Raw genomic sequence first — 13,078 nt, forward strand, 5'->3', positions numbered from 1 at the left:
AAGATAAGAGTTGCAGAGATGAGAATGTTAAGGTGGATGAGTGGTCATACTAGACTAGATAAAGTCCGTAATGAAAGTATTAGAGAAAAGGTAGGAGTGGTGCCAATTGAAGATAAGTTGAGAGAAGGGAGATTGAGGTGGTTTAGAACACATTAGGCTAGAGGATAGAAAGAAAAAGGGGTAGACCTAAATTGACTTGGAGGAGAGTATTTAACCCAAAATCGAAATTTTTGGGATAAAGGCTTAGTTGAGTTGAGTTGAGTTGAGTATGCTATTGATTGTCTAATATACCTTTTCTGTTATTTTCGAGAAGTTATCAATTCTTGTGTTCCTTCATAATTGTTTATTTTTAGTACCGTTTCTTAGGTTTTGCTATCAGAGCTAATAAAAGGTCAAAAAGTTTGAATCTGTGGTCTGAGTCTGAGTCTCATACTCAAGATGTGAAAAGTTGCTTCCCGGTCACATAAATGATATGAAGAGATTGATATTTCATGGTCTAGAGTTCTTGATTACAGGATTTTCTATTTGAAAGGAAATAGATTGTCTGACTAATACAAGAATGTGGTGGCATGGTTCTCTTGGATGTCCCACCTCCAAATTTTAGGGCCAAGAGAAAGGCAATATCTAATTGCAGAAGCTTCCTATTGTTGTATGTTCAAAGAAGGATGGCTTTTATCAGAATTTTTGTTTTCAGCATAATCGATTAGGTTTATGAGCCACATAAGGGCATTGTAATACTCAAAACTCAGCTCAGCCTATAAGTTTAAAAAGCACAATGGCAGGAATAGTTTGTAAGCTAGATATATGTGGTTTGAGTTTACTTGATTAGTCTTCTGTGATTATGTGTCTTTGACATGGTCTAGGTCATATATGGACGCATTTTGATTGGAGAGAAAGAGACCAAGGGGGTGGGGCGGGGGGTTGTGGAATTTGTTTGCAGGAGCCTATAAGGAAGGAGCAACAGAGATATTCATTATATGTATAAATAGGAAGGAGCACTTAAAAAGAGTGATAGACTCACTCAGCATTTGCTGAAATAAATTAAAATATTATTTTTATAAATGAAGGACAATGAAAATTTTATTGCACCATTGTATGGTTAATATTATAGAAAATTGGAACTGGACTAGAGTGCTTTGTGGAAGAAGATGCTGTCTTTGGTAGATTGAGAAGGCAGCATTTTTAATATGTGAACCATGGAAGAAGAGTCAATGAAGTCTGCTTTAGTGGTAACTGGAAAAATTAGAGACTCTGAAATTCGATAGGGTTCAAGTTTTAAGTCTTACATTCATAACTATACTTTAACATTTATTAGCTCTAATTGAAATTAATATGATCATTTGATGATGATTAAATGAGTATTTACTCAGTCAGGATTAAAAGAACAACTCTTAAAGTAGCCTATAAGGTTGCTGAAGCGGAAATAGAAAACATCTTTCCTGAAAACATCAATTACTCTCCTTGTATTTGATTTTCACTAGATTCAAAGTTTCTTCACTAATCATTGGTTTTTCCCTTGTAAATTATTTGCCCATTTCCTTGTATTTGTTGCTGTGTATTTTTAGACCCCTTTCTCTAGATATGCTGAGCTCATCACCCAAAGGTTGGGTTATATTCCCCTTATTTGGAATGTAGAATTTTGCAAGTATTCAATTCAATTGATTTCTTTTTGGCTAATTCTCATGTTTGAAATGAAAGAATTCAATTCTTTTAAACTTAAAAATTTCTAAACTTGTCAAATTTAAGTTGTTTGATTTCATTCAATTTATTTCATTCTAAGCAAGGGACATCTTATGTTCAGCATTTAGTCATTTTTTTGTTAATTTAGTTTCGATTATAGATCAAATTTGAGATGTTACAACTTTAGAGATGACTCTATCATCACTAAACTAAAACTTATTACTAACATTCAAAAGTAATCAATAATTTGAATTTAGTGTTTTGATTTATTGAGGAATTGGCTTGGTGAATACGGTTGACTAGTTGAGGAAATTCAGGCTTTGAATAATATCATTGTTCAAGCTTGAAATTTTATGGCTAGAGTTTTGCAAAAATAAATCACCTAGAAATTATTGAAAATTGAAACGGATGCATAGGAGGTGTGGAGCTTTGGGCTGCTTTTGTGGGGCTTCAAGTTACTTGGGAAGCTGCTGCTGGGTATAGAAAAGTAATTCTTAAAATGGATCTATGGAGGTGTTGCAGATAGGAATCTGATGAGCAAGGACTGGGAGTTTAATATTGTTACTACTTCAGCAGTAGATATATATATATATATATATATGAAGATTGAATAGGAAATTACTCATAAAAGAGACCATTAGCCATACATGTAGTATATGACCCTTTAATTAATTTCCTTTTTAAATTTTAATAACAAAAATTTTCATCTATTAATCATTCAAAAAAAGTCATTGAATTGTAATTTTACTCGGAAAATATTTTAAACAAGTTGAGTTTTCCACCATTAAAAATAGGGTAGAAATGAAAAATGAATTTCATTCTATCTGCTCCCTAATTTATTAAATTAATTATATGATGTGATAGGGAATTGAGAGGTGAGATGCAAGAGATAGTCAAACAAGATAGAACCAAGTCATGTGAAATGCATCATCATCTTTACCTCATGTAACCAAGTCACATGATATATTCGTGGGATATATCACATTTAAACGTACTTTGCCATGCCTTGCCACTCCTTTTTTATTTTTGTTTTATCTTTTGCTTTTTTGTACATCTCACACCTCGTATAGCTTTCAGTTCTAATGTCCACATCCCTTATCGACCTTGATTGAATCAATTCAGACATAAATTGATTGATCACTAATTTCTGTAAGGTCTCGAATTTGAATTTTCAATGATGAACTTTTGACAGTATTTCAATATACATATATATGAACTTTAGCACATTTCACACACAACACATGCATTGCTTGAGAATGATATGATTCAGTACTGACATAAACAGGTGGGAAGCGCATCACTGATAATTTGACAAGGGACCATATTAGACACACTGTGGAAGTATGAGCACAGGGACCATACCCTTTAACAGTTGGGTGTCACTTTTTCAAGCATTCCCTTCCCCAGCATTGAAACACAGAGGTTCTTTTTTTTTCTGTCTTTTTAGTGTGTCTGGGACCGCAACCTTTACACTCAGTAAGGCCTATGCCCTTTGATATTGTTGCAGAGCCATTAATTTTAGTGAAAATAACACTGCAAAAACTGGTCCCTGATGCCCATTTTTTCAGCATTAAAAACTGCTAGGTAGCATGAGAAGGTCATGCAATACTTGAATCAAGGTCATGGAGTTCCTACTAACATAACTGTCAGTGGGACTCAAGAGATCACCTAACCTTCTAGGATTAATTAGCAAGGGTAGTGAGCAGTGACCACAGCCCTTAGCAATATACTCTACAATTACATCCATTGCTTTTTTTTTTTTTTTCTTTTTAAATTTTTATGTAGTTATGATTGTGTTTTGAATTTGAGACCAAACTTTGATAATATTGAGAAGCACGTCAATGACTAACTTCCACTTGCATTATATGCTCTTACATACATTTCCCAGCTTAAATTCTATGCTCTCTCATATTGTTAATTTTCATGTCCAAATACATTGGGTTTGTGTATCATGTGTTTCATCAAATTTTCATGTTTGCTTCATAATGAAATATCAGCAGTGACTTTTGTGAAAGCTCTGCTTGGAATTGTGAATTTTGTGGTTGAGATGTCAAATAAGTACTTTTTCGAACCGTATTATTTTAAATGCGGTTGAAAAAGAAAATTTAAAAAAAAATTGTTTTATAAATAAGTCTTTTAAGTCAATAGTGAATTATTGAGTGTCTATTTTGTAATATAAATATAAATAATTTAAAATTTCATGACTTTTATATTAAAAAAATTAAGAAAAAAAAATATGAACCAATAATATTAAGTGTGTATTGCGTGAATAATTTTTTATCAGATAAAAGTGCCTATTAGAGATCTGAGGAGCCCAAAGCGCCTAGGGAGAATCCTTCTTTGATGGGCCCTGTGAAAGAGCACACTCACATACTACATCCAACCCAAAACCTTAAAGCTATGAGTTTATGAGTTATTCCTACTTATATGTCTCTCACTTATTTTATCTTTTTTCGATGTGTAAATTTTTACGCTTATATATTCCCAACAATGTCCTAAATTTGTCAATGCAAAAGAAGTTTACATGGGAAAATATCTTATGTTGCACTAGATAAATTTGTCAATATTAGCTTCAACCTTTCTGTTAGGATCTCACATCGCTAAAGAACAACCTGAGTGAGAGGTTAATAAGTCTCTAGGCGCTCTCCCTTTGCAAGCTGATTCTCAAGGGTGAGTTATACCTAAGTGGTGTATTCTCACGTTGTTCAATCTAAGTGAGACCCGACATGGAGATCATATATGATTTTAAAATTTTATTGAAAGCTTTCAATAAAAAATTTAAAATTTACATATTAAGTGAAAGGATTGTTTTAATTTTGATTTTAGTCTAATTTAAAAATATTATGATTTTAATTTGATTTGGATTTGATTTAATCTGATCATTAAATTTTTTTTTTTTTTAAGAAATGGGCTAAATCAGACCGGATCAGCACCAAGGAGGAAGAACCGAATCCAACTCCAAGATTTTGATTTCAAATCCAATTTCAACCGTGGCCGAGTCTATCCTAACCAATTATTTCCAACAAAATATCTGCAAATCTTTACAAAAGGCTCCGTAGTTCCTATGTCGGCAACGTCAGAGGGAGGAAGGGAAATTATGCAACTAGGCCCTAAGTCGGGAATTCTAATTATCTGCTTGTCCTCTTGGTCGACATAAGAGAATGAAGGTCCTGTGTGTTCTGCGAATTGTGGAGCTAAAGGTTATCATTTATATTAGATGCATGATGTCAGAGTTCAACCACCGATTAGTAATAGAGACTTTTGGGGTTGGATGTACATAAGTAGATTAAGCTTTATTTGTTTCACATAAAATATTTTTTTGAAAAATATATTTTGTATTTTCTGCCTAAATATTATGTTCACTTGATATATGAGCCTTTGATCGCCTGTAAGATGTCTACAATCTCAATATCTTAGCGTTCATCTCATACTCGGAGGTAGGTCTGTTACTATAAAATTGAGATAAAATCAAATATGTCAAATCACTGCTGTGAGCCTTAAGGCTAAAGGGGTCGTGACCATCTCCAGAGAGCTTTTTTTTTAGTTCAAATAAAAAAATTTAAATATTTTTAAATAATAAATCTCAGGGAAAAGAATAAAAAAAAAATTTATAGTTTCACGCTTTGACATATAAAAGACCGTGATTTAATTTTGTCAATATTTTTATTTTCTTCCATTAGTAAATATAGTCCAAACTGTTAGTTAGCATTATTTATGCTGACATGACGAATATGTGGTATTGACATGGTGACACGTCAATATCACGTGTTTACCATATAAGTATCACATTAGCACCATATTTGTTATGTGTCACAGTATAAGTATCATTTAATAGTAACTGACGGAAGAAAACATAAGGTGTCAAATTGATAAAAATTAAATCACGATTCTTCACATATCAAAGTGCAATAATACATTATATTCTTTTTATATTTTTCCCTAAATCTTAATAAAGCAAGAGCCAAGAATAGGGTTCTCAACTTTCTTTGCATGCATATAATAAACGTGTCAATATTTTAGAAGAAGAGGTACTACATGCAAAAGCATATATAAGGAGGTGTGTGTAGCCTAATTTTACATGCCAGTTCAGAATTATCTACAAGAAACACAAAATGCCAGTTTCTACCACCACTATTACTTCCATGTCTATCTCCCATTTCACAAAGAATCAAGTGCTTGGGAGTGGAGAGGAAGAGAAGCTAACCCATGAGTGCAAGGAACTGCTGCTTTCTGTTCCCAGAGAAAGAGGTTGGAGAACTCCTTTTATCTATCAATTTCAGGGATTTTGGTGCCAGCCAAAGGAGATCCAAGCCATTTTATCTTTCCATAAACACTTCCAAGCAAAAGACGGTGATGTTATTCTAGCCACAATGCCAAAATCAGGCACCACTTGGCTAAAAGCCATAGCTTTTGCCATCCTGAACCGCAAGAAATTTCCAGCATTCTCAAATAACCATCCCTTGCTTTTTTCCAATCCTCATGATCTTGTTCCTTTCTTTGAGTACAAAGTTTATGCAAACGACCAGGTTCCTGACCTCTCAATACTCCCTGAGCCTAGACTCTTAGCTACCCATATTCCATTTGCGTCCTTGCAAGAATCCATCAAGAATTCCAGTTGCAAAATTGTTTATATTTGTCGAAACCCTTTTGACACTTTCATCTCCTCATGGATTTTCAGTAACAAGATTAGGCCAGAAACTATTCCTCCACTGTCACTAGAGGAAGGTTTCAACATGTATTGCAATGGGGCTATTGGGTTTGGTCCATTTTGGGACCATATGTTGGGGTACTGGAAGGAGAGCCTGGAAAGACCAGACAAGGTGCTCTTCTTGAAGTATGAGGACATGAAACAAGGCATTGCATTTCACTTGAAGAAACTTGCAAAGTTTCTTGGTTGCCCTTTTTCATTGGAGGAAGAGGAGGAAGGTGTAATTGAAGATGTAGCCAAGCTTTGTAGCTTTGAGAAGTTGAAGGAATTGGAGGTGAACAAATCTGGCAAGTCCATTATGAACATTGAAAATAGACACTTGTTTAGGAAAGGTGAAGTTGGAGATTGGTTGAATTATTTATCCCCTGCAATGGTGGAGCAATTGACCCAAGTGATGGAGGAAAAATTAAGTGGCTCTGGTCTTGAGTTCAAGGCGATTTCCTAGAATGCATTACTCTCTGGATAGCCATCAGCCATGCTTGCTACTTGGGTTCAAACACTTTCTTAATTTCCTTTATGCATTCAATAAAATTTTATGTATGATATTGTTTGTAATTTTATTAATTAATGAAGTATTTTAATTGCATTTTAGTTTTTTCCCCTATTTAGATTAATGGATGAATAATTTTCATACCAACAAGGTCTATCATTACTTTTTAATTACCTTTGACCATTTTTTTTTCATTTAATGAGTTTCTGATGCTTTTTCAAGATGTATAACTTGTATATAAATTCAACAGATTGCATGTGGTATTGAATTTTTATTTAAATTTTAATTTCACTTTTGAGTGTATTAATGATACTTAACCTTGGCTCAAACTGATCTACCTAGCCTGTATTAATAACATCTATTTATTGTCCATTAGTAATTAATTACATTGAATTTAAACTATGTCTGATACAGCAGTCTTTCTGAATGCATCTGCTAGAGCCAACACTTTTCCAAATGTCGCATTGGGGAGTACCTTATCTGCCTTCATCCTCTCTCGGAATCCATAGGCTGGAGCTTTTGCATTGATGTAAGCCTGGATCAAAACCTCAAATGTCTTGAGACGTCCAATGTATCCAAACTCCTTCATTCTCTGAAACAACATCTCAGTATTATGTACATCACCCCGCTTTGCATACTGCTCCATTATAGCTATGAAAGATGTGAACAAGGGTCTCATTTTCTCCCTGTGAGCTGTCTTCTGCAGAATTGAGCTTGCTCTGTCGACATCCCCAGCTTCAATATAGAACTTCACTAACGCATCGCAAGTTAATGGGCCAATCCAGCATCCAGCATCAACCAACCGTTTCACCAAATCTTTCCCCTTGGTAAGTTGCTTATTATCTATATAAACTTTCAGAAGTGAAGAGTAGTGCCTGGAGGAGATCCTCTCCCATTTCTGAAGCATCATATCAAATACTGCTTCTGCCTCCCCTACTTTGCCCAACTTGCCCCAGGCTTCTATGGCAGCTACACACTCCTGCATCTTGGGATCTGCTTCACAGTCCTTCCAAAATTTTCCCACCTTATCAGCTCTGCCAAGAGAAGCATAGAGGAGAAGCAATGATCTTCGGGCCCCAATAATTCCCTTAAGTTTTCTTTCTTCTATTTCTTTCAAAACAGTTTCAGCTTTATGTTTGAACCCCCCCTTTATGTAGTGCTTAGCCATGACAGTTAGAGCATCGATGTCAGGTTCAAAACCATCAGCCTTCATATCCTCAACCAATTGCTCCATCGCCATAATGTCATTGAACTCACCTTTGGTATCTATAAGAAGTTTGTATGTGAGGAGAGATGGCTTGATATCCTGCTGCTCCATCATCAATAAGATATCAGCTATTTTTTTCTTTTCAAGCCTCTTATACAGAATGATCATCTGATTGCAAGCATCCACATTCATTGGCAACTTTAACTCACCCATTTTCTTGAACACTGCCTTTGCTTTCCTCATATTCTGGGCATGGACACAGCATCCTAATAGAGTCCTGTACGATAGTTCACCTTTGAAGGACTCTGGGATTTTGTCCACAAACTTCTCTGCCTTCCCAAGGTTTTGTGCTCTGTAAATTAAATCAATGCGACAGGCATAATCCCGTTCAGTAAGATCAGTTTGCTTAGTTTTTTCCAGCCACTCAGAGAACTGCAAAGCAAATAAAATCAAATCAGCACACAGGACCAGTAGACTCTAGGTTTTAGCAGACATGATATGGTTGCAACATAAGTTCAACACCAAATATTAGGAATATAAATTCTTTATAAAATGAAAAGCAAGAGTTTTTTATTAACTGATACCAAGCTGATTAAAAATAATATATTCATATGTGTAAAGCAACTAAAACCAAGCAAGACTATAATCCTAATTAAGACTAAAATAGCAAATCTTTACACCATTAGAAACCATGGAAAACATAGACACACATTATAACCAAAGAATAACTGAAGATGTTTTTGCGAAGAACTGAGAAAAGGTTGGAATATGAGATGACCTCCGTACAGAATGGACACAAACTTTCACTTGAATTTTATTTACCTCCAAAGTATTCAGGAAGGTCAATTCTTTCTTACATCTAGGACATAAAGGGAAGGGGTTAACCACCAACGTAGCCAAAGACTTGGCATACAATACACCGGCTGTTTGAAACAGGTTATCAATCAAGTGGAAATGTCCTAACCAAGTACTTTCCTGGAAGATATTAGGCATTTTCAATCTGCAATTATGGTTTAGAACACCTGTATTCTTAGAAAAAGAACATATGACTACAAAAGGAACAGATGGAATATGGAATTATATTCCAAAATGAAGATAAGAGACCATCATATTAAATAAGCAGTCTCTAACGTCTGTTAAGTATGCTTTTCATTGATTACTTATAATTGTCCTTACACTTTAAGAAATGTTTTTGAAGAGGAACTTAAGCTTCAAATTTAACAGCATATACAAGAGCTAATGGATTACATTGTCACTAAATCCCACCATAACTAAAGTTCCCATGAAAATTTTAGCATAAGATCTCTGCTAGCCATTTCTAAAAACCAATTTTAAGTTGGTAATGACTGTCAACTTCTGTCATTTTGGGAGCATGAAACCAACTTGACATAAAGCAAATCAATGGAAATATTCAGAAAGCAGCGGTGCATGATTGAAAGTAACAAAATAAGCCATGAACCATAAATATCAACTTCAACTTATACACAGCTAGTTTCTCCATATGGCAGAAAATGCAAACATTATTTTATATTAAGAAGGATAACTCATGCAGAGATGAAAAAGAAGTCCAAATCATTGAGAAATATATGCTGAAGAACAAAAGTTACTAGCAAAGCAAACATCTGGTCAAAAGATCAGCAGACAAGCACTTGGTCAATACATGAGAGAACATATTGCAGATTCAAAATTAAAACCAAGAAATATCACCTGTAATGCCTTCCAATACATTCGTCTCTTCTTCAAACTAACTATGATCATTGAAATCCCATTTTGGCTCAATTTATTGCCTTCTTCAGCCCACTTCTTAAGAATATCAGAAATAGCAACACTTGGAACTCCCATAATGGAATTTAACAACTCCAAGCCTGTGCTTTTCTTTTCACTGCTAGCACCTTTCTCAGCATCATCCACAAACTCCAGCTCAGGAAGTAATTCTTCCTCATCTACTTCCTCTGCATTGCTCACTTCAATTATATCAGGCATAGCAGTTGTCCCAAGCTCTAAAAAGCCATCTTTGATCTTATCATTCTCACTACTTGCAACTGCCTGTGAACAGTAACCACAACTTCCCAGAAAGTATCTTTTACCTACAGATAGTGTGTGGTCAAACCCCTTTGATGAACTGCACCTACCAGGTATCAAATTTTCAAGTGTGCACGTACCAGTTATGTCCCCCACAGAAAAACTCATTAGATCTGATTTAGCTGAGATCACTCTGGTCAGCCCAAACCAAGAATGACCATGTAGCCTAAGAATAAAGGAAGAATTTTAAGCCAATTTTATGAGTGTAGAAGACATGACAGCCAGCAAGAGCAACAAAAGAACTGTCCTTCTATTTGGAAAAGAACATACTACAATAAACACTAAAATTTCAAGCATTGTCCATAATAGCTCCCACAAAGAACCCAAGTTGCAATTCAATTTTAAGTTGTGAAAATTAGCATTGTCTTAGAAGTAATAAAAAATTTTCAAATGAAACACTTATATAAAAGCAGAGGAACCAGAATAGCATACTCATTCAGAAACAGATAAATACGACAAATTGGAAAACTAGTATCTGAAATGGAAATGTGAAATTATCAAACAAAACCAAACACAACAAAATTTATTCCAGGAGATTTCTTTTTGCTATAACTGAACAGCCACAATTCAAAAATGATAATTCCTGTACTGGCAGATAATAATCATAAAAATAAACTTAGAGGACATCAAATTTCCCATGACATGATTTTTAATCAAGAAAATGGAAACAAGAAGAACACAAAACCCCCCATGTGTGTGTATTATATAGAGAATTACTTGAGAGGCAAAGCAGCTCGTCGGAAAGACCACATGATAACTGGTGGAGAAAAACCCCAGCGTCCAGCGTCCAGCGACCAGCTCCAGTTCAGTGAAAGGGCATTGAGCATTGGAGCTTAAACCCCTTAAGTTTTTTTTTTTTTCCAAAAAATTATTATTTAATCCTTAAATTATAACGAAATTAATTTTTTATTTCCACATAATTAACTCAAAACCCTTCTTGTTTGGAGCTTCCTATTTTTGGGCTTGATGGGTATTCCGGTTTGGACATGAAACGGGCAATTTTGACCCAAAATTCTCGGCCACACTTAGGATTCGACTTAATATTTATTATTTAAATTTTTATTAAAAGATAGTAATTTAAATATATTAATCAAAATTATTTTCAATTATATTTAACATATTTTAATTATAAAAATTTTAAAATAATTAAATATTTTTTAATTTATTTTTTAAATAATATTTGGAATAATAATTTTCTTAAAAAAAATAAATTTAAATCACAATACTAAATAAATTCTTAAATACACATATACTTCCGTATAAAAAATTAGAAAAAAATAAACCATTTGTTTGGGCTAATGGAATAAAAATCCATGAAGTTTGACAATTTTTTTAATTTTATTGAAAATTTTTAATTTGATAATTAAATAACCTTTTTAGGTATTGTGATTTTAGATAATATTCAATACAGCGTATTTAAAATTGTAATATAATTATAATTATATTACATATATAATTACGTTATTTAATAATATAAAAAAATTAATTTGATGAAATATCAATTATATCATGTAATTAATTATACTTGAAAGTAACATAATGATTATTAGATACAAAAATAGATATAATTATAATTACTTGTTTTGATTTCATTAATTTATATAATAATATTATTACTATTATCATTATCTGACCACCACTATTATCCCTATCTTATCATCACTAATACTACTTGACCATCACTAATACTACTTGACTATCACTATCACTATTTAATCATTGACATTGCCGGTACCACCTGTAACACCTCAAATTTTTAAATTTATTATTTTATGAGTAATATTAATATTTTAATTTTTATTTAAATTTTAGGAAATTATTTAAAATTTTTTGGATTTTCAAAATCTGATTTGATTTTTTGAAATATAAAACTTTGATGATTTTTAAAAATTAATTTAAAGATTACGTGTCAAAACTAAAAATATATTTGGAGTCTGTGAATTTTTCTGAGTTTTCTAGAATTTTTTCGAAATTTTTGGTCCTCGTTTTCGGTCCCAATGCAGAGTAAAAATTTAAAATTTTGTATCTTGAATCGAACCGGCCGAATCGAACTGGACCGATAGAATCGGACAGGCTTCTTCTTCTTTTTTCTTTCTCCTCGCGCGCGTCTCGACCTCTCCTTCTCTCTCTCTCATTTTCTCTCTCCTTCCTCCTCCCCTCTCCGGCCAGTCGCCACCCAGCCCTCCCCACCTCGCCGGTGCGCCACCCCAGCCTCCCCTCATCGCCCCCCAGCCTCCCCCCATCGCCAGCCGCCGCCTGGAACGCCAGGAAACCGCGGGCAAAGTCGCGCAACGCGCAGCGCGCTGCTTCGTCTTCTCGGCTGATCCGACCACCAATTGGGCCAGGTCTTGTGTCAAACAACATCTACACCTCGAGAGCTTTCCATAGACACCAAGAACACCAAAATCCATTTAGCGATTTGTCCAATTTTTGTCTGGGAAGTTTTAGCCCATTTTGACTTTTGGGCTAGATTTCTCGCAAACCGTGAACCCCACGAGAAAACCGAGAGTACCAGAGTGCTCCACTCGTCGAGAGCTTCGCGAAAATATAAATTTCGAAATTTTTCGACACCGTTTTTCGGTGGATCCCAAGGAACTTCGTAGTGTTTTTCCGAGCATTAAATGAGCTTAGAAAATTTCGTAAAATTTATGTACTAACTCCCGTGTTGTGGGCTTCGTGTAGGTATCTTTAATTCGTGGAAATTCGACAGTTGTCCAGGTCTGTGAATTTCCGGCCAGACAGACCGACTATCGAAAAGTCTTGAAATCAGATCGAGATTTTGACTACTCCACCATTGTCAGACGTCCCGAGCGCGTCCTCGCAGTCGGAATCGGCATAGGTAAACCCGAACCTTGCTCTAATGTTTAAATGCAATTAAAAATTCATAAAATATTTGTGGTAGCTCAGAAAA

General features: G+C 34.5%; 2 protein-coding genes across 3 annotated transcripts; one reads left to right on the plus strand and one right to left on the minus strand.

The window, feature by feature from the left end:
- The first annotated feature begins 5,735 nt into the window (after nucleotides 1-5,735).
- Nucleotides 5,736-6,985, plus strand: LOC110641868 (cytosolic sulfotransferase 15). Its single transcript, XM_021793733.2, has one exon. It carries the CDS (start codon nucleotides 5,793-5,795, stop codon nucleotides 6,831-6,833), a length of 1,041 nt encoding a protein of 346 aa, XP_021649425.1. The 5' UTR covers nucleotides 5,736-5,792; the 3' UTR covers nucleotides 6,834-6,985.
- A 239-nt stretch (nucleotides 6,986-7,224) lies between these two features.
- On the minus strand, nucleotides 7,225-11,042 carry LOC110641862 (pentatricopeptide repeat-containing protein At1g80270, mitochondrial). 2 transcript variants are annotated; one of them, XM_058149176.1, is made up of 4 exons: nucleotides 10,885-11,042; nucleotides 10,248-10,333; nucleotides 9,793-10,172; nucleotides 7,225-8,517 (listed from the first exon to the last, which is right to left on the minus strand). In XM_058149176.1, exons 1-4 carry the CDS (start codon nucleotides 10,992-10,994, stop codon nucleotides 7,273-7,275), a joined length of 1,821 nt encoding a protein of 606 aa, XP_058005159.1. In that variant the 5' UTR covers nucleotides 10,995-11,042; the 3' UTR covers nucleotides 7,225-7,272. The 2 variants fall into 2 exon arrangements, with proteins under 2 accessions (XP_058005159.1, XP_058005158.1); XM_058149175.1 differs by having other exon boundaries at nucleotides 9,793-10,333.
- Nucleotides 11,043-13,078: the final 2,036 nt, after the last annotated feature.

This window comes from Hevea brasiliensis, chromosome 6 (assembly GCF_030052815.1).
Source record: "Hevea brasiliensis isolate MT/VB/25A 57/8 chromosome 6, ASM3005281v1, whole genome shotgun sequence".
NCBI classification, from domain to species: Eukaryota; Viridiplantae; Streptophyta; class Magnoliopsida; order Malpighiales; family Euphorbiaceae; genus Hevea; species Hevea brasiliensis.